The 25170-nt window shown below is 40.6% G+C and overlaps 1 protein-coding gene across 8 annotated transcripts in view; it reads right to left on the bottom strand.

The window, feature by feature from the left end:
- The window catches only part of CAST (calpastatin), a 1327899-nt gene that overhangs the window by 271363 nt on the left and 1031366 nt on the right, over positions 1 to 25170 (bottom strand). For all 8 annotated transcript variants that reach the window (XM_044064116.1, XM_044064117.1, XM_044064120.1 and 5 more), the window contains one exon: positions 4172 to 4264. In XM_044064116.1, the coding sequence (XP_043920051.1) occupies positions 4172 to 4264 (93 nt within the window). The remainder of the gene's footprint in view (positions 1 to 4171; positions 4265 to 25170) is intronic.

A 25170-nucleotide genomic window follows, 5' to 3' on the forward strand; every position in this document is an offset into this window, starting at 1 on the left:
CACACTCGAACACACCCACTCCTTACTTAGTGAGTCTAATACTCCTCTCCAGTATATGTATTTGCATCCCAGTCCCCCCTACAAGGGGACTTATGCAGGATGAGGTAGGCTGTACCTTGCCTTCCTCCACACTGGGTTACGTCCATCCTCCACACTGGGTTACGTCCATCCTCCCCGTTAACATCACCAAGTGCTCAAGTTTCTAATCAAACTTGTGTCACCTGGATGTAGTTAGGGCTTATTTATTTATTTTACATTTGTTAACCGGGATAGTCCAACTGGATGCATGTCCATTTTCAGTGGAGGCCCAGGGAGAAAAGCTCCAAGGGTAAGCAGATACAGCATTACATAATACCAGCATTACATATTACAAACAGACTATTTACAGAGATTACACAAGTAAGCAAGTTAAACAAGTTCCACAGGTTAGAGTTAATCCCGTGCGTAAGTCAGGATTAAATTAAATTACACAGTAAAATGGTTAACGGATTTTTTTTTTTACACATTTTACTTATCTCTCTACATCACTGGTGTTGGCTTCTGTACTGGTTTTTAAAGTGTAACAACTACTAAACAAAGCACACTAGCAGTTGGGATTAAGGTACCTCTGAGAACGTCAACATAAAAGGCCTTTTGTTCAAGCACAGACCTCTACTATATACAACCCTGGTCTGTCCCACTGAGCTTATATCAAGTAGTAGATGCCGAAATGTGCTACCACTGGGATGCCATCACCACATAGGACTGAAATACAGTCCTTATACCTGCCAAACATCTATTCCTTACTGCAATTGTGCCCATTTTTTTCCATCAAACAGGAGAAAGCCAGGGGTGGGCACAATAGGTCTATGTTTACCACTGAACCGCACATTCATTGAACACAAATCACTGAAATGTCTTTTAATCAAAAGGCCATATTATTGTAAACATTTACACTGAACGAGGATAGTTGGCCAACATAAACAAAGGACAATATACTACTTAATTATCGGTAACTTAGCTATAAGAAAACCTGCCCTTTCCCCACTGTAGTGCAACCTCGAAGTTTGTATATATAATTAGTGGGGGGGGGGGGTATGTGTGTAAATTATACATATATATATATATATATATATATATATATATATATATATATATATATATATATATATATATATATATATATATATATATATATATATATATATATATATATACACACACACACACACACACATATATAAAATATATAACTAGCTTCTCTCTCCAACCGAACACAGCTTCCGTCCTCCACGCATCATACACTGTTTTGATGAATTTTGTTAATACTGTCAACACCAGCTATATGCTGGAAGTCTAGTCTCCACAATCTTCCTAGACTTATCAAGGCTTTTGATACTGACTCCCACCAGAAACCCTTACATAAACTTTCATCCTTTGGGCTCTCTAACTCTTTACTGCAGTGGTTCCACAACTACCTTTCAAAAAAAGCACAGACAGTTAAATGGAAAAATGACTTCTACTGCTTTTACTAGTAATTATTGGTGTTCCTAGACTGGGTCCCACAGTTTTCAACATGTTCATCAGTGACCTCCCATGCTACAAAAATAGCTATGCTTGTTCAGTACATTGATGACTCAACCCTAATCTTTTCTGACAAAAGTCTCTCTAAACTCCAAGACCTTACACAACAGTCTTTATCAACTGATGCATGGTTAACAATTCACAACTGCTTCTAAACCCTAAAAAAATAATATTACTGCACTTTACCCCAAAACACATCTCTACCAAAACAGCACTATTATCTTTGCCAATACCACCATGCTAAAACAAAGTAAACCACACAAAATTACTTGGTGTCATCATAGATTACCAGTTGAAAGTTGACCGCCATGTCTCACATATGGTTAAGAAAACATCAAAAATTAAGTACATTATATAGAATAAAAAACACCTCATGGACAGCCAGAAGACGTATAGCCTCCACTTTCTTACTGCCATCTCCCCTCTATACTGCCTCATTCTTCATTAACCTTCAATTCTCAACTATCTGCTTTTCTCCCCTTTTATATAATTACTCAGCTATTATGTAAAAGCTTTTGTGCATGTTGTGGAGCTCTTCTTCCCCTCAGCCTCTGCAGTAAATGGACCACTGGCTCAGTCAAACTTTCCATTTTATCAAAGGAAAATAAAATAAAATAAAATAACTATGACCCGAACAAAATCACGAATAAGGATCTTTCCTTTTTCTTGCATCCATTCAAAATACCCTAACTGCCCAAGACTGCATTATAGTAACTATGCAGGAAATAACTGCATTAAACTAGGGATCTGGAGGCTACCAGGCCACCAGAAGCCATTGTGATCTGCATGCTTTGAGCTGCATTTTAGACTTTTTAACCAATCTTTTCATTCAGTGGTGGCCTGAACAAAAATCTCAATAAAGGAAAGAAATTCAGTCTTATTGTATCAGCTCTATTCCATACAAACAATACCAACACAAGTTATTCCAAGTTGATTTGCACAGATCACATTAATCCTGCAAACATACACTAGTCTTGCAAAGCCAGATATTGGATGCTTAAACTGAGAAAACAGGAGGATCAAATTACTTTCTACATAGAGCCCCCATCCCCATCCAGCAGTTACAGCTACTTGTGTGTGCACTTCAGACATTTGTATTAAACAAATATGGCAATGTATTGTGTATCAGCAGTATTCCTTGCAAACAGTAGTCTTTAACATTACACCACTACAAGTTGCTTCACACAAATCATAGTAACTAATGCACACTAGTCCTGTAAAGCGATACAGTGACTATTTAAACTGAGAAAAACGACAAGAAAGCCAGTTACTCTTCTACAGGCAACTCTCACCCCACCTAGCAGTTGCAGCTACATTTGTTTGCACTTCAGACATTTTGTGATACAAAATGATGGTCATGTATTCTGTATCAGCTCTGTCCCATGCAATAAGTACCATACATGTATGTATTCCAAGCTGCTTCACACAAACCACAGTGCAGATAATTTCTACAGTTTAAAATAATGCATTCCTTTTCTAAACTTTCTTTTTCTACTATCACTCAGTCCTTGCTTCAGGGTACTGACTCTGAAAACCCTTTTTATGTTCAGATTAATACATCTTTGACTATAAAGATAAATGGACTGTGAAAGGAATGGTTGTTTAATAAAAACAAAAGTGATGTGATAAGTTCATTCATATCACTGGATTAGTCGATGGCTCTGAGCAAAAATGAACAACTATAATGTATAAAGTGATGTATAGGCTCTGAAATAATTGCTGTCATCTAGAAAAACAGATTCTGGATGGAAATAATGAGCCTTGCGATTCTTTGGCTGAATTCTAGTTGGCGCATAGAAGTCTCTATATTAGGTTGCAGATTCTAACCTAAGAATACAATACAGTTAAATGCAGACTCAAAAAGTAAAATTAATTTTGTAGTCTGAATCCACTAAAAAAAAAAATGAATCCTATCTGCTGCGCAAAAGCAGTTCAGCCATGAGTGATCAAAGTAATGCCAATAGCATTTAGCAATACAAAGTGCAACTATTCTGTAAAGTTACTGCATCACAGCCACATATTTACTTGTGTTCTTTCTCTGTGACATCATCTTGGTTTCTCTTCCACCTCCCCAACTAAACGAGCAAGCCTGCTCATGTTAAAGCTGGCCATACATCTGATGTCATCAACAACACTTAAGAATTAGCTACACTATTCAAGCCAACTTGACTGTTCGGCGTTGGTTCATGCTACCCCCACGCATTCATTATGATTATCTCTCCATTCATAGCTTCCTGGAAACTATAAATGGCAGATTATGCTATACACATACAGGTGTAATATAAAAGGCTGACTACTCATATTATCAGCCAGCTGGTGTGTGTGTAAAAAAATGTGACTGTACATATAGGGTACTGCTCATGTGCAAGTCTAGGATGGTCGACAATGCATTAAATGGAGTATGTAAGCAGGAGTATATAGAGGAATGAACATTTGACTGAAAAGGTGCTGGTATGAAAACACCTATGAACCTAATCAGAGGAGAAAGCTGTACACAGGAAAGTTTAGAAATCTTTGAAAGACAGTCAGTTGAAATCCTGATTCCTAAACAAGTCACCCCTGCATATCATTTTTCACCACAATAAAAAAAATAAGTAAGGTACCATACCTTTTCAGTTTTTGCCTTTTTTTCAGGGGGAAGAGGACTGCTGGCAAACCCCTCACACAATACATCTAAGGCTTCAGAGTCACTGGGAAGGCTCTGAAATGACAAAAACTTCTGTCAACACTTGAACATTAAAACTTACTAAAAGCACATTACATTTGAAGTACCTAAGATCTCTGGATCTGCATGTCAGTGTGTGCGTGTGTGTGTGTTTATGAGTCTCTAAACATCCACATCCACATAATCAGTTATGTGTGAACGTGGTAATGGAGAGGTCACTCTATTCACTGCCACAAAATACTAGATCCCTGAACTAATCTTATAAGTTTAAAAACACTTATTGTAGACACATGTCAAACTGCTGATGTTCTAAATGCAGGGTTTTAATATCAACTGCCACCAAAAACTAACTCCAATACAAGTTTCAGAATTACTTTGTTAATCTGTAGATATGGCCTTGTCCTAAATAAAAATATAAAAACTTGAGCACTGTAATCTCTGCAACAGAACAAGTGAGGAAAATAATTATTCACAGTTCATGTTTAGTCCTGCAAAGAATCATTCTTCAAAACTAGAACTTCAGCATATTTACTCCATTTAGTATAACTCTACATAACTGGACCTTTTTCACTACACAAGAACAATTACTACTAAAAAGTTTTAATCAGCTCAGGCAGAAATGACTGAAGAAAATCAGCCATACATTTTACACTTTTACCTACCAGTCATCTAAGTAGAACCAGTTACACTGCAGATGTGAAATAATTACATTTAGGAGTCTACGTGGGTGAGCTGTACATGTATGTCTTCAGATTAACCTTGGTGTTTACTCACCACATCTAATGTCAGCATGAGCACTGCTGAGAAAAGCCTCTCTGTCGTTTTCCTTTACTAAGAAACATGCAGATTCAATTCTGATAATGTACTGCCGTGAGATGTGGATAAAAGAGTAAGGATTTTGTGAATATTTAATGCTCACAGTGAAAACATCTTTACAGGACATGTAACCGAGTTAAGTGTACACTTACATTTAAACACACATTTGGTATGAAATTCTCATCCTATTCCCATTCAAAGGTACATTTACCTTGACTCAATCCTCATTATCGTTTTACCTAAAGCAGGTAAGAAGGCATACAGAGACATGCGTACCTACCTGCGTTTGTGTCTACACTGCTCCTTGTATTACCGAGTTCACCCTCAACTTTCACTAATTAATTTGCCTAACACAAGGTCGACAGACAGCACTGTACATCGTCCTTACAAGGCATTGTGTTTTCCTGCCTTTAGTTCAGAATTGTGAGATGGCATACAAGAATCCTGATACTGATGACTACTTGCACATTCTTCTGTAGGACTCTTTGCAGAACTATGAGGAGGGCAAGCTGTCGAAAGGAAACAGACTCCGCAGCTACAAACCCAAGTCCCATCCATCAATGCAAATCACTGTGCAAAGTATGACAAACGTTTGTATGAAAAGGCCTTAAATCAAAAGTGTTAACTCACTTTTTCAACAGGAGCAGTCCCTTCCCTGCAAGTCGCACACAGATGGTACGCAGAAATGAAATATGGAGCTGACATACAATAGATGCTATAAATCTACCACTACTGTACAGCTGTACTGTAAAAAAACAAGTTCATTAAAAATAATATGGATTAAGCTTTGAAGCTAATCTCACTATTCATTAGGTATAATGTATAAAACAAAACACACAAGCACATTTTAAATAGTGTCACATACTGCTTAATTTAAAATTCAGTAGTGAAATCATTTCTATAAAACAGTGGGTCGAATGGGTGTACTTTTCTATTTTTGTTTATCCTTGTCACAGGTTTTAATGAAACTCTAACTCTGAGACTACTACCAGTCTCAGATTTCAACCTACATTGCTGCTTATCTTCAGCTTGTAACATCTTGTCAGAATAACTGTCAATCAATGTTGCTTTCAGTAACTTCATATCTTGTACTAGAAAATTACAAACAAGGAAGTATATACAATAATGCTTTTAAGGCCACAGGCAGTAATATACAATTTCTGTGGCGAGCAAAGTACAGCTGAGCAACTACAGTTTGTGTATTTACCTTCCTGGTCATATAAGGGTAGACACAAACACAAAGACACTCATATAAAGGCACACACACATATATAACACATCTAACACCAGCAGTGATCTTCCCATTAATGTCTGCATCAGGCAGAGGTTTACCAATAATCAGGCATGCACATACACACAAACAGACAAAAAGCAGTCATACACATGCATGTGCAATCACAGTAACCACACAAACACCATCCTTGCAAGCACACACACAACCAAGACACAGAAATATCCTTCCATACTCACTCGTGCACACAATACTTACCTGGACTGGCAATCCAGCATGGTCTGTGCAGATCCTCGCACAGAAGTGAATAATTGCAACACAGTTATTAACTGTGTGCACTTTGTATTTCATGAACTTCTCTGGGCAGATCTTGCATTAATAAGGGCAACTATGATTCACTACAATATGCAAGTCTTTCAAACAAGGCAATGCACTCTAATGCACAAGGGCCTAATTTAAACAGAAATCTAAATCACATCAACAGCAAAAAACTTTATTTCAGCAAACTGAGCTTACTCAATAACAGACAACCTTCAATATGATCACAATGTTGCAGACCATCTTCACCAAACACACAGAATTCTTCAGTAAAACAAAATTCTGTCAAAAGTAGCACACATAAATAAAATCAAACCACATTAAAAACCTCAGCTTTGGCCGGCTAAGAACTTTCTATATTCAACTGGACTTATAAGAGAATTGAAGTACCTTTATCTGCTCTTTTTTTAAAAAAAATACAGTATTTAAATTGATTTTAACTGTGTGGAAGGAATATTAGCTGAACTGGAAGTTAGTCAGTGTTTGCTGAATTTTGTTATTTGCTAGTAATTACAGGTGTGGGGGTAGTCACATTCTTTGATTTCCTGTCCTTGCCTATTTACGTGGTACAGTGTGAAATATTTTCTGCTTAAAAACCTCAGCTTTGGCCAGCTAAGAACTTGCTATATTCAACTGGACGTATAAGAGAATTTAAGTACCTTTATCTGCTCTTTTTTTTTTCAAAAAATACAGTATTTAAATTGATTTTAACTGTGTGGAAGGAATACTAACTGAACTGGAAGTTTTGACTCTGCTCTTCAGTTAGTCCCACCCACCCTCCTTGCTTTTGTTTTGGTGTTAATCTTAGTGGCCTTGCAACTGCCCGCCCCTCTTGTAAATTTGTGTTTGGATACTCCTTCTGGGCCCATCTCATTTGCTCACTCAACTGAGTGCAGTGAGATAATATTCTGATTTCAGGCACTCCTGTGTACAAAGAGAGCATCTGGGAAACAGAAAAAAAAAATTTAAGCTTGTTTCCTGCCTTTCCTGTTAAATGGTATAGACTATTTGTAGGCTTCTGAGCCCCCAAGCCCTTCTGTGTTGGAGGGAAGCCTTCTAGCTTAGTTTTTTTTCTTATAACTAGCCAGTTTTCTAGTTTCAGCACTCAAATCTGTTTCTTTGATCTCAGCACTTGTTCAGAAAAAAAAAATTACTGTACTTGTGTTTCTACCTACTTTTTTTTACTTTTGCATCATCTTAAAAGTACTCAATTGTATTTATTACTGCTTGGTGTAACTCATTCTAAGCCTTTTGGTTTAAACACTTGGGCTTCTGACCAGTTGTTTTGCACTGAGAGGGTTTGTGGTCTGCACTGTAGTGGCAGAACAGGTAGCTTACATCCTTCTAGGTTGGGAACTGCTGATTGAAGGCTCAGTGTCTGTTATTCTAAAAGTGTATTAATTCTGGTTTAAGCACTTGGGCTTTCAGGCCAGTTATTTTACATTAAGAGGGTTTGTGGTCTGCACTCTTGTGGGAGGAGAGGCTGGACTCTGCCCTTCTGAGCTGAGAATAGTGCATGCATATCTGAACTGCTTCTTACTGAAGTTGGTGCACCTTGTTTGCTGTGGCATAGACTGGATTCGGGTCTGCTGGATCTAGCTTTGTTTGTGTAACTGAGCACTAATCCAGGCATTCTCTAAAGTATTCAATTGTATTTATTACTGCTTGGTAGTAACTTGATTAAAGTGTAGCTATCATTCTAAGTCTTTTGGATTAAGCACTTGGGCTTCAGACCAGTTGTTTTACATTAGGAAGGTTTGTGGCATGCACTGTGGTGGCAGGACAGGTAGCTTACATCCTTCTAAGTTGGGAACTGCTGATTGAGAGCCCAGTGTCTGTTATTCTTAAAGTGTATTAGTTCTGGTTTACGCACTTGGGCTTCAGGCCAGTTATTTTACATTAAGAAGGTTTGTGGTCTGCACTCTTGTGGGAGAGGAGACTGGACTCTGCCCTTCTGAGCTGGGAATTTCTGGTTAAAGGTTTATAGTGCCTGAATATATGAACTGTATCTTACTGAAATTGGTACACCTTGTTTGCTGTAGCATAGACTAGATCCAGGCCTGCTGAATCTAGCTTTGTTTATATGCTTGTTGTTTGTTTGCTTGTTATTTCCCTGGAATGCTAATTCCACCTAATACGCGGCTTCTGTGGATCACTAGTGATATCTGCATTGCTTACTGTACTTATTTCCTTGTTTCACTTGAAAGAAAGTTACTGTTTGTCGTTTTTGCATTTAAGTTACCTGTAACACACTGCACTTAAGTTACCTGGCACTTGCTCACTAAAGCAATTATATAAGTCAGCACTAAAAATTAAAAGCACTACATCCTCACTGGCCCTGGTTTTCAATTATTATGGAATTCCCAATATTATTCTAGCATGTCCAAAGGTCAGTTGTCAATCTCCTCTCCGGTCCAGCTGGTGAATCTGGGAATCTTGAGGCAATGTTACAACTGCCTCATGTACACAGACAACCCTCTCCTCCTCCCAACAAATTCCAACACATGTGAGAGATGCAACCATATAGCCAAACTGGAGGCTAAGCTCTCTCAACTCAGTACTGGCATAACCAGTCAGGAGGAGAAGGAAACCACACTCACTACAATTCCAGTCTCACATAGACCTACCACGACAGCAAACCAAACACATAATCACACAAAAACATACTCAGAGGCTCTAAATAAAGATCTGCCCAAGCAGCAGAGACCTCCAAAGCAGACACCCAAGCAGCCGCTACCCCAAAACAAAACACGTGCAACACATATCTCACAAAGCCAGTGTGCCAAACAGTCACAGCCCTTAAGACTAAACAACACACCTGATACACTTGTAATAGGTGACTCTATCGTCAGGCACACTGACGTCCCGCTCACCAGGCTGAACAAGGAGAGGGTCATGGTGAGCAGCCTGTCGGGCGCTAGGATCTGCCACAACACAAGCACTCGGGTCACTCCAAGGCAAGTACAAATATGACTCAGTCATTGTCCATGCTGGTGTGAATGACCTGAGACGTACCTCCCTGGACTACATGAAAAGAGACATAAAGGAGATCTCTGAACATGTAGCCCAGGCCGGTATGACCCTGACCTTGAGTAGCATCTTACCCTCACCAAGAATGATGCCACAATATGAAGACAAGATGATCAATTTCAACAATTGGCTTAAGTATTGGTGTCATTCAAAGGAGATCCAATGCCTGTCAGCTTGGGATGATATGCTCAACAAGCCACGATGCTTCGCTAGGGATGGATTGCACCTGTCACCCCTGGGCTTTCGGATATTGGCAAAGGCTCTTGCTACCCCATAGTGCCTTTTTTAGGCAAGGCTCAAAAGACAAACCCACCTCCATAGGTATCACAAGGGATAAGAAACTAAGAGTAATGCTACTCAATGCCAGAAGTCTAAACCTCAAGATGCAAGCACTCGAAACTCTCCTTAGCATGGAGAACATAGATATCTATGCAGTAACAGAAACCTGGTTCAGGGCTCCCGAGAGCACCCCAGCACTACCAGGTTATACCTCATACCATGCTTTTCAGCCCCAAAACTTGGACCAAACCACAAAAGGAGGGGGAGTATCGATATTCATCAAAGATACCCACACCTCCAGGTTGGTGGCAAAGCACGAAGCATCAGAGACTATCCATGTGCAACTAACAGTGGGTAAAACTGCCTTCCAGTTTATAGCCTGCTACAGACCACCCTCCCAAACCCAGGAACCCCACTCGGCCTTCCTGAGAACACTGGAAAATATGAAGGTCTCTCCAAACACCATTATACTGGGCGACCCAAACATAGACTGGGAGCATTACTCTAGCTCCAACACCCTAGCCCAAAGGTTCCTAGAATTTATAAACTCAAATGCTATGGAAGAACTTGTTACCACTCCCACAAGAGGGGAAAACATACTGGACCTGATCATCACCAACATGGGGACTCTGTGCTCCAGACCAGAAGTGTATCCCTCACTGGTAAGATCAGACCATAAACTAATCTCACTGGATATTCACATCCCGACCCCACCCCCTGCCCACAAAACCACAGTGAAAAACTTCTCTAAAGCAAATTTCACACTCCTCAAAACTGAGGTGGAATCCTTCAAAGACCCCGGGCCTGTGGAAAATACGGCCCAGACCACAGAATCCTTTATAAACACATTCTATGATCACCTTCAGGAATGCATGGATCATGCGATCCCAAATAAAACCAAGACCCAATCCTCCAAAGGCAGACGTCCTGTCTGGTGGACCCCAGCCATAAAAAAACTATACAGTAGAAGGAGGAAGCTACTAAATGATAGAGCAAAATCCCAAAAAGGGAAGGTATCACTGATCAGTATTAGCAAAAAACTACGGGCACACATAAAATTGTCTAAGGCTAGCTTCAAGGGAAAAATTGCACAGGACACTAAGGATAATCACAAGGCTTTCTTTAGTCATGTTAGGAACCTGGGTGGTAATTCCCAGATATGCTCAGAATTAGTCCAAAATGACAAAAAATACACCGAACCCACAGACATTGCCAACATCCTAGCTGACAGGTTCAGTGCAAACTTCTCCCCCCCCCCCGCCAAAAGGGCAAATATCTATCCCAGCAGAGTGCTGCCCCCCCTGACATCTCAGATGCTCAGGTAAGAGCCGCCCTCTCCAAAGCAAAAAACACAGCCTCAATGGGACCGGATGGTGTCCCGGGCTGCATCCTACATGAACTCCAAGAAAAGCTAAACCCAAACATAAAACTACTGTTCAATCTCAGCCTTACTACAGGATATGTGCCCAAAGAGTGGTGTACAGCAACAGTGGTCCCTCTCCATAAAGGTGGTGCCTCAACGGATCCTGGAAACTATCGCCCCATAAGCCTGACTAGCTTGGTCTGCAAAGCTATGGAAAGGATCATCATGCACCTCATAAATAAAGATATTGGGGACCTACAAACACTGGATCCTACCCAGTTCAGCTTTGTTAAGGGAAGATCCTGCCTCTTAAACCTGGTTGATTTCTTTGAAACAGTCACCAAGGCCATTGACGAGGGGAAGGTGGACCACACAGCCTACCTGGACCTCGCAAAAGCCTTTGATACAATACCCCACTCGGGCATTATAGATAAGCTCACCAGCTTAAATATAAACCCCTATGTCACTAGATGGATTGCAAACTGGCTCAAGGACAGAACCCACATGGTTAGAATTGCTGGAGCCATGTCAGACTCCAAACCAGTTACAAGTGGTGTCCCACAAGGCTCAGTCCTGGGACCTCTCTTGTTCGGTATATATTTCTCGGAGGTACAGGCCAACACGGAAGGACTATGGCTGACCAAGTTCGCAGATGACTGCAAACTGAAGCCATAATCGACTCTTCAGTCGACACAAGCATCCTCCAAAAGGGCCTCATAGAAACAGACAACTGGTGCCAGAGCCATGGCCTCAAGCTAAATGCCAAAAAGTGTATAGTCATCCCCTTTGGCAAAAACAAAGTGCCCACAAATTACCACATAGGTGGTAATCCATTAAGTACAGAAGAAGTAATTAGGGACCTGGGGACCCAAGTTGATAGCAATCTCTCATTTGACAACCACGTGGCCAAAGTGGTTAGAAAAACATTTTATATAGCCCACCTAATCATGAAGGGATTCACATCTAGAACAGGGGACATCATCGTGCCTCTTTACTCATCCCTCACCAGGCCCATAATTGAGTACAATGCCCCTTTTGGGATGTACCTTACCAGACACCTGCAGCAACTGGAAAGACCCCAAAAGTACCTCACCAAGAGGATCAAAGGGCTCAAACAGATGCCATATGCTGCCCGGTTAAAGAAACTCCAGCTCTACTCAGTGGCATACCGGCTGTTCAGAGGCGATCTGTGCCTGACGTATAAAGCCATGTCCAACCCGGCATTAATGGACATGCTGCACCTCAGAAAATCCAAATCCCATTGAGCTACACGCTCGAGAGACTTGAACCTCAGCACTGAAATAAATAGGACATGCTGGAGGGACAGATTCATAACCCAGAGGCTCCCTTCACTCTGGAATAAAATCTCAGTCCAGGTTAGGCAAAGTCCCTCATTGACTCTCTTCAAGAGGAATCTTGATGAGTGGATGGGAGATCGTAGGTTTACCCCGGGTATCACTTCTGTGTCACTGTTAGACAGAGGCACAGTATACTAACCTCGAAAAAGGGCATAGCAAAATAAATTTAAAATGGGTGGCGAAAGCCAAACACATTCTGGCTAGGCTTATAAATGCCCTAGGGCAGATAGCCTAGTATGAACCTATGAACCTATGAACCTATGACTAGTGTCAGGAAAAACATTAGAAGTGGTCTTCCCTAAAAGAGTGGGAGAATGTAAATGCCGACCTTTAGAAATGCATTTAATGTCCAGGTATTTATCCTTTACTAACAATGAGCAAAGAAAACCTTTTGACATGAAAATAAAAGATTATATGAATGACAAACTTTGTAAAATACAGAAAGTTAAACTCCCATCTGTCGTGAACTGGTGGTAGCTCAGGTGGATGCAAAAGATCCCATGGCACTTGTCGAAAAGAGTAAGGGAAGTTCCCTTTTGCCCTGACAAAATTTCCCCAATCACTATGACTACCATCTCGGATATTCCCTGAAAAGAGGCCACTTGTCTACTGGAATAAACCCACTTAAAGTATAAGTCAGTTAAGTAAATAAACATTTGTAAGGTTTATTTCACAACCAGATATTCACCTCCACTGATACCTGAAGGTTAACAAGTATAACAACTAAATGTATGCAAATTCATTTAAACCTTGTGGGAATATGGTTCCTAAGATGATTATACATTAGTTATGTACTTAACACTGGATCTTGATTATGATTATCCATGTCCATCCTTTTCAAGGATGGGATTTACCACTGCCAAACATGGATGTGGCAAACAAAGCTCTTTTACACGGCTCACTCTTCTCCCCTGTCTCAGAATGACACTCCCTGCTTACCTCAGCTTGAACTCGGTATCTAATGGTTTAGAACTGGTTTTACTACTGAAGGATTCAAGAATCATAAGAAAGTCATTGTGGACAAGCCTCTAGTTACGTCCCCTTAAAGGAATATTCCTATTAGTATAAAACAAACATTAATGCAGATACTGTCAACACATAACCTAATAGCAGCCATCAAAAATTATGTATATGTATGAATCCAATGTACTCATATATGTGTGTGTATAATTTAAAACCTAAAATAATTTATCCCTATACATTAAAATAATAAATATGATAAATAATCTAAATATATAATAAATACAAATATAAATTATGTAATATATAAAAGGCATACATATGCAAGTCTATAACAAAATCAGGTCATGTATATAGATAAAAAATATATATGTATATTCACAACAATGTGACAGCACTTCTATTAATTTATATAGGTATGAATCTTGTAAAATGTTGTCATTAGGGCCCTAATTCTTAAAAGGGAACTAATGGCAATACTTTCATTCAAACCAGGCCAACTGGTGACATCAAAAAATAATTGCCAATACAGTTCCCTTCTTTCCAAAAGTAATGACCAAGTACCCCCTCTAATATCAGTGCATATACAATCCATCACAAAACACTTGGAGTGTCCCTCATTCTCTGTCACATGTTTACATAGGGCATTTGTATCCTTCTTTTTACGGATTCCATATAAATGTTCATAAATACAATTTTTTAGTTTTCTATCCGTCTTTCCTATATAATAACAGCAGCATGAATCACATATTGCACAACACACTACTCTTTCTGAATTACAATTAAATTTCTCTTTGATCTTAAAATTTCTCCTATTAATTTTGAATACATCACCTTCCTTAATATACTTGCAAAAATGGCACATGCCACATTTACTCATATAACTACTCTTTTTCATTATTCCACTATTAACCCTTTCAAAAGAGTTTTTTAGACTCATTCCTCTCCTAAATACCATTATTGGGCTCGGATCTATAACTTGTCTCATATTCTTCTCTTGTTTCAGAATAATCCAGTTCTTCTCTGGAATATTTTTTATATCCATGCTGTCTATAGTAACAGTGGATATAAAGGACATGTTATAGTTCCTTATATTACTCTCGTCTAACCTCATGGGTACATCTATTGCTGTTTGATCCTGTACATAGTCATCAGTTAGCAAGGGTAAATAAAAACTCCTTTCTCTCTTATTCACTACTTCTGTAATGGTATCATTCACCAACTTAAAGGGATAACCTCTTTTTAAAAACATATTTTTCAAACAATCACATTCGTCTAAGAAGTCATCCATATTTGATACCATCTGAGCTGCTCAAACTAATTGCCCCTTGACTATGGCTTTCTTCTGTTTATATGGATGGATACTACTGTAATGTAGTAATGAATTGGAATATGTAAATTTTCTATACATTTTAGATAAAATTCTCTTATTTGCATAATCTTTACATAATAAGACATCTAAATAAGAAATTTCATGTAAATTAACATTCCAAGTAAATTTCAAAAACTGTGTAGTGGACCCTATACAACAAGGAGAAAATTAGTGTCAGCTGCCTGTCAGGTGCCAGGATCTGCCACATAACGCATGCACTCAAGACACTCCACAACAAGTACAAATATGACTCTGTCATTGTCCATGTTGGAGTGAATGACTTGAGACATACCTCCCTGGACTACATGAAAAGAGACATGGAAGAGCTCTCGGATCATGTGGCCCAGGCAGGTATGACCCTAGCCCTGAGTAGCATCCTGCCTTCGCCCAGAATGATACCACAATATAAGGACAAAATGATTGACTTCAACAATTGGCTAAGCTTCTGGTGTCATTCAAAAGGGATCCAGTTTCTGTCTGCCTGGGATGACATGATTGACAGACCACGATGCTTTGCCAGAGATGGTCTGCACCTGTCACCTCTGGGATTCAGGTTACTGGCTAAGGCTCTTGCCACCCGTATAGTGCCTTTTTTAGGCAAAGTTCAAAGAACAAAACCACCACCGTAACAAGTCCAAGCATGCAAAATCTGAAGGTAATGCTGCTCAAACCAATTGCCCCTTGACTATGGCTTTCTTCTGTTTATATGGATGAATACTACTGTAATGTAGTAATGAATTGGAATATGTAATTTTTCTATAAATTTTAGATAAAATTCTCTTATTTGCATAATCTTTACATAATAAGACATCTAAATAAGAAATTTCATGTAAATTAACATGAATTGGAATATGTAATTTTTCTATAAATTTTAGATAAAATTCTCTTATTTGCATAATCTTTACATAATAAGACATCTGCATTTAAAGTGGAACAGCCTTACAAGACTATCTGCAAATATATAGAGCTGAGTATATTTTTCTGTATTATTCTGTATTATAGAGCTAAATTGTTGCTTAGATATCTGTTGTGTTAGTGTTCTGCAAATATACAGAGATTAGCAAATGTTTTTTGGGTTTTATAATTTGTACTCTGATTCCTCACATCTCTGTTGAAACTCCCCCCCCCCCATTGTGGTTTCTATTGCTTGTGTGTTGTTAACTCAAGGGTCCCTTAATTTGAACTGTTAATAGCAACAGTCTGCATTTAAAGTGGAACAGCCTTACAAGACTATCTGCAAATATATAGAGCTGAGTATATTTTTCTGTATTATTCTGTATTATAGAGCTACATTGTTGCTTAGATATCTGTTGTCTTAGTGTTCTGCAAATATACAGAGATCAGTATATATTTTTTGGGTTTTATAATTTGCACTCTGATTCCACAAATCTCTGTTGAAACTTTTCTCCACCCCCCCCTCCCTGTTCTGGTAGTAGTTTTAAATTTGGTGGCTTTTGCAGTGCCCGCCCCACTGTAGATTCGATCTAGGACACTCCCCCAGTCCCATCTCTTTACCGCATTCTATCTAATAACCCCTTTATGCACTTGCTTTTAGTCCTTTTTAATTTAATTACATTTTTTTTCAAACTGTGTGTGGACTAATATTGCTACATACTCAAGTGTGCCAGCTTGCACTGCATGTGAATTGTTTTTACTACTGATTTTGCTACTTTTCTGAAAAAAAAAAAATTGTAAGCCTGTTCCTACCTTTCCTGTAATTAGTGTTCCAGATACAGATTTGCTGTATCCAGGACTATTTGTAAGGTTCTGAGCCCCCAAGCCTTTCTGTGTTGGAGGGAAGCCTTCTAGCCTATCAGTGGGAGTGGTAAACACTAGGTAACCTGTCTACCACATAAGGAGTGGTTCTGGCTCAGAATTTGTAGTTACTGGCCGTTTGGGCGGTCTTCCATCTCTCTCAACTTTCTGATTTGAAGGCCTGCATTTGCACTTGTTTCTGTCCTGTAACTCCTGGGCCCATCTCATTTGCTCACTCAAAAAAAAAAAAATCTGCTTTTACTGTATTTGCGTTTCTTCCTACTTTATTTTGCTTTTGCTTCATCTTAAAAGTACTCAATTGTATTTATTACTGCTTGGTGCAAGTCATTCTAAGCCTTTTAGTTTAAGCACTTGGGCTTCAGACCAGTTGTTTTACATTAGGAAGGTTTGTGGTCTGCACTGTGGTGGCAGGACAGGTAGCTTACATCCTTCTAAGTTGGGAACTGCTGATTGAGGGCTCAATGTCTGTTATTCTAAAAGTGTATTAATTCTGTTTTAAGCACTTGGGCTTCAGGCCAGTTATTTTACATTAAAAGGGTTCGTGGTCTGCACTCTTGTGGGAGGAGAGGCTGGACTCTGCCCTTCTAGCCGGGAATTTCTGGTTAAAGACTTATAGTGCCTGCATATCTAAACTGCTTCTTACTGAAATTGGTACACCTTGTTTGCTGTAGCATAGACTAGATCCAGGCCTGCTGAATCTAGCTTTGTTTGTATAACCTGAGCACTAATCCAGGCATTCTTTAAAGTATTCACTTGTATTTATTACTGCTTGGTAGTAACTTGATTAAAGTGTAGCTATCATTCTAAGTATTTTGGATTAAGCTCTTGGGCTTCAGACCAGTTGTTTTACATTAGGAAGGTTTGTGGCCTGCACTGTGGTGGCAGGACAGGTAGCTTACATCCTTCTAAGTTGGGAACTGCTGATTGAGGGCTCAGTGTCTGTTATTCTAAAAGTGTATTAATTCTGGCTTAAGCACTTGGGCTTCACGCCAGTTGTTTTACATTAAGAAGGTTTGTGGTCTGCACTGTAGTGGCAGAACAGGTAGCTTACATCCTTCTAAATTGGGAACTGCTGATTGAGGGCTCAGTGTCTGTTATTCTAAAAGTGTATTAATTCTGGTTTAAGCACTTGGGCTTCAGGCCAGTTATTTTACATTAAAAGGGTTCGTGGTTGCACTCTTGTGGGAGGAGAGGCTGGACTCTGCCCTTCTAGCCGAGAATTTCTGGTTAAAGACTTATAGTGCCTGCATATCTAAACTGTTTCTTACTGAAATTGGTACACCTTGTTTGCTGTAGCATAGACTAGATCCAGGCCTGCTGAATCTAGCTTTATTTGTATGCTGCTTGTTTGTTTGCTTGTTATTTCCCTAAAACGCTAATTCCACCTAAAACGCAGCTTTTCAGTGCTTCTGTGGATCCCTAGTGATATCTGCATTGCTTACTATACTTATTTCCTTGTTTCACTTGAAAGAAAGTTACTGTTTGTCGTTTTTGCATTTAAGTTACCTGTAACACATTGCATTTAAGTTACCTGGCACTTGCTCACTAAAGCAATTATATAAGTCAGCATTAAAATATTAAAAGCACTACACCCTCACAAACTCCCCTTGAGTACCTCGTTCCCCATTGGCCCTTTTTTTTTTAATTATAAAAGAATTCTCAGTACTATTCTAGCATGTCCAAAGGTCAGTTGTCAATCTCCTCTCCGGTCCAGCTGGTGAATCTGGGAATCTTGAGACAATGTTACAACTGCCTCATGTACACAGACAACCCTCTCCTCCTCCCAACAAATTCCAACACATGTGAGAGATGCAACCATATTGCCATACTGGAGGCTAAGCTCTCTCAACTCAGTACTGGCGAAACCAGTCAGGAGGAGAAGGAAACCACACTCACTACAATTCCAGTCTCACATAGACCTACCACGACAGCAAAACAAACACACAAAAACATACTCGGAGGCTCTAAATAAAAATCTGCCTAAGCAGCGGAGACCCCCAAAGCAGACATCCTAGCAACCGCTACCCCAAAACAAAACACATGCAACACACAGCTCACAAAGCCAGTGTGCTGAACAGCCACAGCCCTTAAGGCTAAATAACACACCTGATACACTTGTAATAGGTGACTATCGTCAGGCACACTGACATCCCACTCATCAGGCTGAACAAGAAGGTCACGGTGAGCTGCCTGTCAGGAGCTAGGATCCGCCACATAACACAAGCACTCAGGTCACTCCAAGGCAAGTACAAATATGACTCAGTCATTGTCCATGCTGGTGTGAATGACCTGAGACGTACCTCCTTGGACTACATGAAAAGAGACATAGAGGAGCTCTCTGAGCATGTAGCCCAGGCCGGTATGACCCTGACCTTGAGTAGCATCTTACCCTCACCAAGAATGATGCCACAATATGAAGACAAGATGATCAATTTCAACAATTGGCTTAAGTATTGGTGTCATTCAAAGGGGATCCAATGCCTGTCAGCCTAGGATGACATGCTCGACAAGCCACGATGCTTTGCTAGGAACGGCTTGCACCTGTCAATCCCTGGGCTTTTGGATATTGGCAAAGGCTCTTGCTACCCCAATAGTGCCTTTTTTAGGCAAGGCTCAAAAGACAAACCCACCTCCATAGGTATCACAAGGGATAAGAAACTAAGAGTAATGCTACTCAATGCCAGAAGTCTAAACCTCAAGATGCATGCACTCAAAACTCTCCTTAGCATGGAGAACATCGATATTTGTGCAGTAACAGAAACCTGGTTCATGGCTCCCGAGAGCACCCCAGCACTACCAGGTTGTACCTCATACCATGCTTTTTGGCCCCAAAACTTGGACCAAACCACAAAAGGAGGGGGAGTATCAATATTCGTCAAAGATACAGACACCTCCAGGTTGGTGGCACAGCAAGAAGCATCACAGACTATCCATGTGCAACTAACAGTGGGTAAAAGTGCCTTCCAGTTTATAGCCTGCTACAGACCACCCTCCCAAACCCAGGAACCCCACTCGGCCTTCCTGAGAACACTTTAAAATATGAAGGTCTCTCCAAACACCATTATATTGGGCGACTTCAACTACCCAAACATAGACTGGGAGCATTACTCTAGCTCCAACACCCTGGCCCAAAGGTTCCTAGAATTTATAAACTCAAATGCTATGGAACAAGAGGGGAAAATATACTGGACATGATCATCACCAACATGGGGACTCTATGCTCCAGACCAGAAGTGTATTCCTCACTGGTAAGATTAGACCATAAACTAATCTCACTGGATATTCACATCCCGACTCCACCCCCTGCCCTAAAAACCACAGTGAAAAACTTCTCTAAAGCAAATTTCACTTTCCACAAAACCGAGGTGAAATCCTTCAAAGCCCCCGGGCCTGTGGAAAATACGGCCCAGACTTCAGAATCCTTTATAAACGCATTCTATGAACACATTCAGCAATGCATGGCTCATGCAATCCCAAATAAAACCAAAACCCAATCCTCCAAAGGCAGACGTCCTGTCTGGTGGACCCCAGCCATAAACAAACTATACAATAGAAGGAGGAAGCTACTACATGATAGAGCAAAATCCCAAAAAGGGAAGGCATCTCTGATCAGTAGTAGCAAAAAACTACGGGCACTCATAAAATCTCGTCTAAGGCCAGCTTCGAGAGAAAAATTGCACAGGACACTAAGGATAATCACAAGGCTTTCTTTAGTTATGTTAGGAACCTGGGAGGGAATTCCCAGATATACTCAGAATTAGTCCAAAATGACAAAAAATACACCGAACCCACAGACATTGCCAACATCCTGACAGGTTCAGCGCAAACTTCTCCCCCCCTCCCTACCAAAAGGGCAAATACTTATCCCAGCAGAGTGCTGCCCCCCTGACATCTCAGATGCTCAGGTAAAAGCTGCCCTCTCCAAAGCAAAAAACACAGCATCAATGGGACCAGACGGTGTCCCGGGCTGCGTCCTACATAAACTCCAAGAAGAGCTAAACCCAAACATAAAACTACTGTTCGATATCAGCCTTACTACAGTATATGTACCCAAAAAGTGGCGTACAGCAACAGTGGTCCCTCTCCACAAAGGTGGTGCCTCAACGGATCCTGGAAACTATCGCCCCATAAGCCTGACTAGCTTGGTCTGCAAAGCTATGGAAAGGATCATCATGGACCTCATAAATAAAGATATTAGGGACCTACAGACACTGGATCCTACCCAGTTTGGCTTTGTTAAGGGCAGATCCTGCCTCTTAAACCTGGTTGATTTCTTTGAAACAGTCACCAAGGCCATGGAAGGTGGTCCACACAGCCTACCCGGACCTCGCAAAAGCCTTCGATACAATACCCCACTCAGGCATTATAGATAAGCTCACCAGCTTAAATATAAACCCCTATGTCACTAGATGGGTTGCAAACTGGCTCAAGGACAGAACCCACATGGTTAGAATTGCTGGAGCCATGTCAGACTCCAAACCAGTTACAAGTGGCATCCCACAAGGCTCAGTCCTGGGACCTCTCTTGTTCAGTATATATTTCTCGGAGATACAGGCCAACATGGAAGGACTGTGGCTGACTAAGTTCGCAGATGACTGCAAACTGGGCACCATAATCGACTCTCCAGCCGACACAAGCATCCTCCAAAAGGGCCTCATAGAAACAGACAACTGGTGCCAGAGCCATGGCCTCAAGCTAAACACCAAAATGTGTATAGTCATCCCCTTTGGCAAAAACAAAGTGCCCACAAATTACCACATAGGTGGTAATCCATTAAGTACAGAAGAAGTAATTAGGGACCTGGGGACCCAAGTTGATAGCAATCTCTCATTTGACAACCACGTGGCCAAAGTGGTTAGAAAAACATTTTATATAGCCCACCTAATCATGAAGGGATTCACATCTAGATCAGGGGAGGTCATCATGCCTCTTTACTCATCCCTCATCAGGCCCATAATTGAGCACAATGTCCCTTTTGGGATGTACCTTACCAGACACCTGCAGCAACTGGAAAGACCCCAAAAGTACCTCACAAAGAGGATCACAGGACTCAAACAGATGCCATATGCTGCCCGGTTAAAGAAACTCCAGCTCTACTCAGTGGCATACTGCCTGCTCAGAGGCGATCTGTGCCTGACGTATAAAGTCATGTCCAACCCGGAATTAATGGACATGCTGCACCTCAGAAAGTCCAAATCCCATCGAGCTACGCGCTCGAGAGACTTGAACCTCAGCACTGAAAGAAATAGGACATGCTGGAGGGACAGATTCATAACCCAGAGGCTCCCTTCACTCTGGAATAAATCCCAGTCCAGGTCAGGCAGAGTCCCTCATTGACTCTCTTCAAGAGGAATCTTGATGAGTGGATAGGAGATCGTAGGTTTACCCCAGGTATCACTTCTGTTTCACTGTTAGACAGAGGCACAGTATACTAACCTAGAAAAAGGGCATAGCAAAATTAATTTAAAATGGCTGGCGAAAGCCAAACACACTCTGGCTAGGCTTATAAATGCCCTAGGGCAGATAGCCTAGTATGAACCTATGAACCGAACCTATAAATAAGAAATCTCATGTAAATTAACATTCCAAGTACATTTAAAAAAACTGTGTAGTGGACCCTATATAATCCATGAATTCCTTAATCATTTCAAAATGTCCATCCCAAATCAAAAAATATCATCCAAAAAGCGGCAATAATATTTGATGTGAGTGAAGAAATTACTAGGAAATACATACTTCTTCTCCCATTGCAATGAAGATGTATAATAGTAAAATGTTATTTATATTAAATGGTAGATGGTACTTGAAATCATCCCTTAATGAATTAAATGGAGCATACCACAAGATTAATAATGAATTACAGGACTTATTTATAGAGGGCACAATATCAATTGATACATTAAATTATCTTTTGGTGACACACCCAAGAATCACCATTATGTTCAGATTACCGAAACTACATAAAGACTTGGCACAGCCCCCCATGCATCCAATAGTAGATTTGAAAGGGTCCATTACACAACCCCTAGCAAAATGTTTGGACTCAAAGCTGAAACACTTGACAAGCAGCGAGACACATATGTAAGGACTTGTGGAGCTTTTTAAGATCAATTAGTAATATTACATTTAAGGAGTCTTACACATTTCTTAACATTGATATAAAAGACCCTTATTCTATTATTCCTCATAATACAGGTCTTGAATGGTTTACAGAGTTTCTGTATGATAGGAAAATTGAACATTTTGATGTTTTATTATACAGTCAACTTATGGAAATGGTATTGAAGAATCATTTTATCTTATTTAACAATGAGATTTTTTTGCAGCAAGAAAGGGTTGCCATGGGCTCATCATGTGGGGCTTGTATGCCAATACTGTAGTAATGCAATGGGAGAAGAAGTATGTATTTCCTAGTAATTTCTTCACTCACATCAAATATTATTGCTGCTTTTTGGATGATTTTTGTGATTTGGGATGGACATTTTGAAATGATTAAGGAATTCATGGATTATATAGGTTCATAGGTTGGCACTAGGCTATCAGCCCTAGGGCCTATACAAGCCTAGCCATAACAATTCCCTGGCTATTTCTTCCCACACTATTTACTTCCCTGGACCCCTGTCTAGCAGGGCGACTGATGTGATCCCCGGGGTGAATTTCCTTTCTCCCATCCAATCGTCAAGGTTCCTTTTGAAGAGGACCAAAGAGGCACTCTGCTTGACATGTATGGGCAATCTATTCCAGAGTCTGGGGAGTCTCTGGGTCAGGAACCAATCCCTCCAGCATGTTTTGTTTATTGTGATGACAAGGTTTAGATCCCTGGAGTGTGTGGCTCTGAGGGATTGGGATTTCTTTAAGTGTAGCATGTCCAACAGCTCTGGGTTTGACATAGCCTTTTATGTTAAGCAAAGATCGTCTCTGAGTAGACGATATGAGACAGAGTATAGCTGGAGTTTTTTTAAGGCGGTCAGCATAGGGCATCTGCTTTAGGCCTGTGATTCTTTTAGTGAGGTATTTCTGTGGCCTTTCCAGTTGTTGCAGAGGTCTTGAGAGGTACATACCAAACGGGGCATTGTATTCTATAATGGGTCTAATGAGGGATGAGTACAGTGGGACAATGACCTCCTTTTTTCTGGATGAAAAGCCCTTAGTGATGAGGTGTGCCACACAGAAGGATTTCCTGACTGTTGTGGCGATGTGGTTATCGAAGGTGAGACCACTGTCCACCTGTGTCCCTAAGTCTCTTATCAAACTTTCGGTGTTTAGTGTACTGCCACCTATATGGTAATTCACGGATACATGTTTTTCCCAAAGGGGATAACTATACATTTCTTGGCATTGAGCTTGAGCCCATGGCTCTGGCACCAAGCATCTGTTTCTGTAAGGCCCTTTTGTAGAGTATCCACATCATTTGGGGATTCAATAATGGCTCCCAGTTTGCAGTCATCTGCAAACATTGTTATCCAGAGTCCCTTAGTGTTGGCCTGTACTTCAGAGAAGTAGATGCCAAACAAGAGCGGTCCCAGGACTGAACCCTGAGGTACTCCACTTGTCACTTGTCTGGAGCTGGATTTGGAGTCGGCTACTTTTACAGTGTGGGTTCTATCAGTAAGCCAGTTAGCAACCCATTGGGTGATGTACGGATTAATGCCCAGCTTAGTAAGTTTATCTATGATTCCAGAGTGGGGGATGGTGTCAAAGGCCTTGGCAAGGTCTAGATAGGCTGTGTGAACCACCTTACCCTTGTCCATGGCTCTGGAGACTGATTCGAAGAAGTCAATCAAGTTCAGGAGACAAGATCTGCCTTTCTCGAACCCAAACTGGGTGGGGTCCAGTGTTTGAAGGTTGCCAATGTCTGTTTATAAGTTCCATGATAATACGCTCCATGGCCTTGCAGATAAGGCTTGTCAGACTGATGGGACGGTAGTTTCCGGGATCCAAGGTGGATCCCCCCTTGTGGAGTGGGATAACTGTAGCTGTGCACCACTCAGTAGGCACGAAATCTGAGGTGAGGCTATGATTAAACATGACACTTAGGTGAGGTGCCAGTTCATATTGTAGTTCATGTAGTACACAGCCCAGGATGTCATCCGGTCCCATGGATGCTGTATTCCTAAGCTTTGGAGAGTGCATTTTTTACCTGTGTGGCCGTTATTACCGGAATTTGGCAATCTTCCGGTATTGAGATGGGCCATTTAGGGGGTGAGAGGGGGTGAAGTTGGCACTGAATCGATCTGCCAGGATATTGGCAATATCCTTGGGATCAGTGTATTTAATGCCATTCTGTTTTAGCTCAGAGCAGATCTGAGCATTGCCATTTAGATTCTTGACATAGTTATAGAATGCCTTGTTGTTGTCTTTGGAATCTTTGGCAATTTTATTTTCGTAACTAGCTTTGGAGGATTTTATGAGGGATCTCAGTTTCTTACTGAGGCTGGT

This window comes from Protopterus annectens, chromosome 2.part2 (assembly GCF_019279795.1).
Source record: "Protopterus annectens isolate FY-2018-M chromosome 2.part2, PAN1.0, whole genome shotgun sequence".
In the NCBI taxonomy this organism is placed as follows: domain Eukaryota; kingdom Metazoa; phylum Chordata; order Ceratodontiformes; family Protopteridae; genus Protopterus; species Protopterus annectens.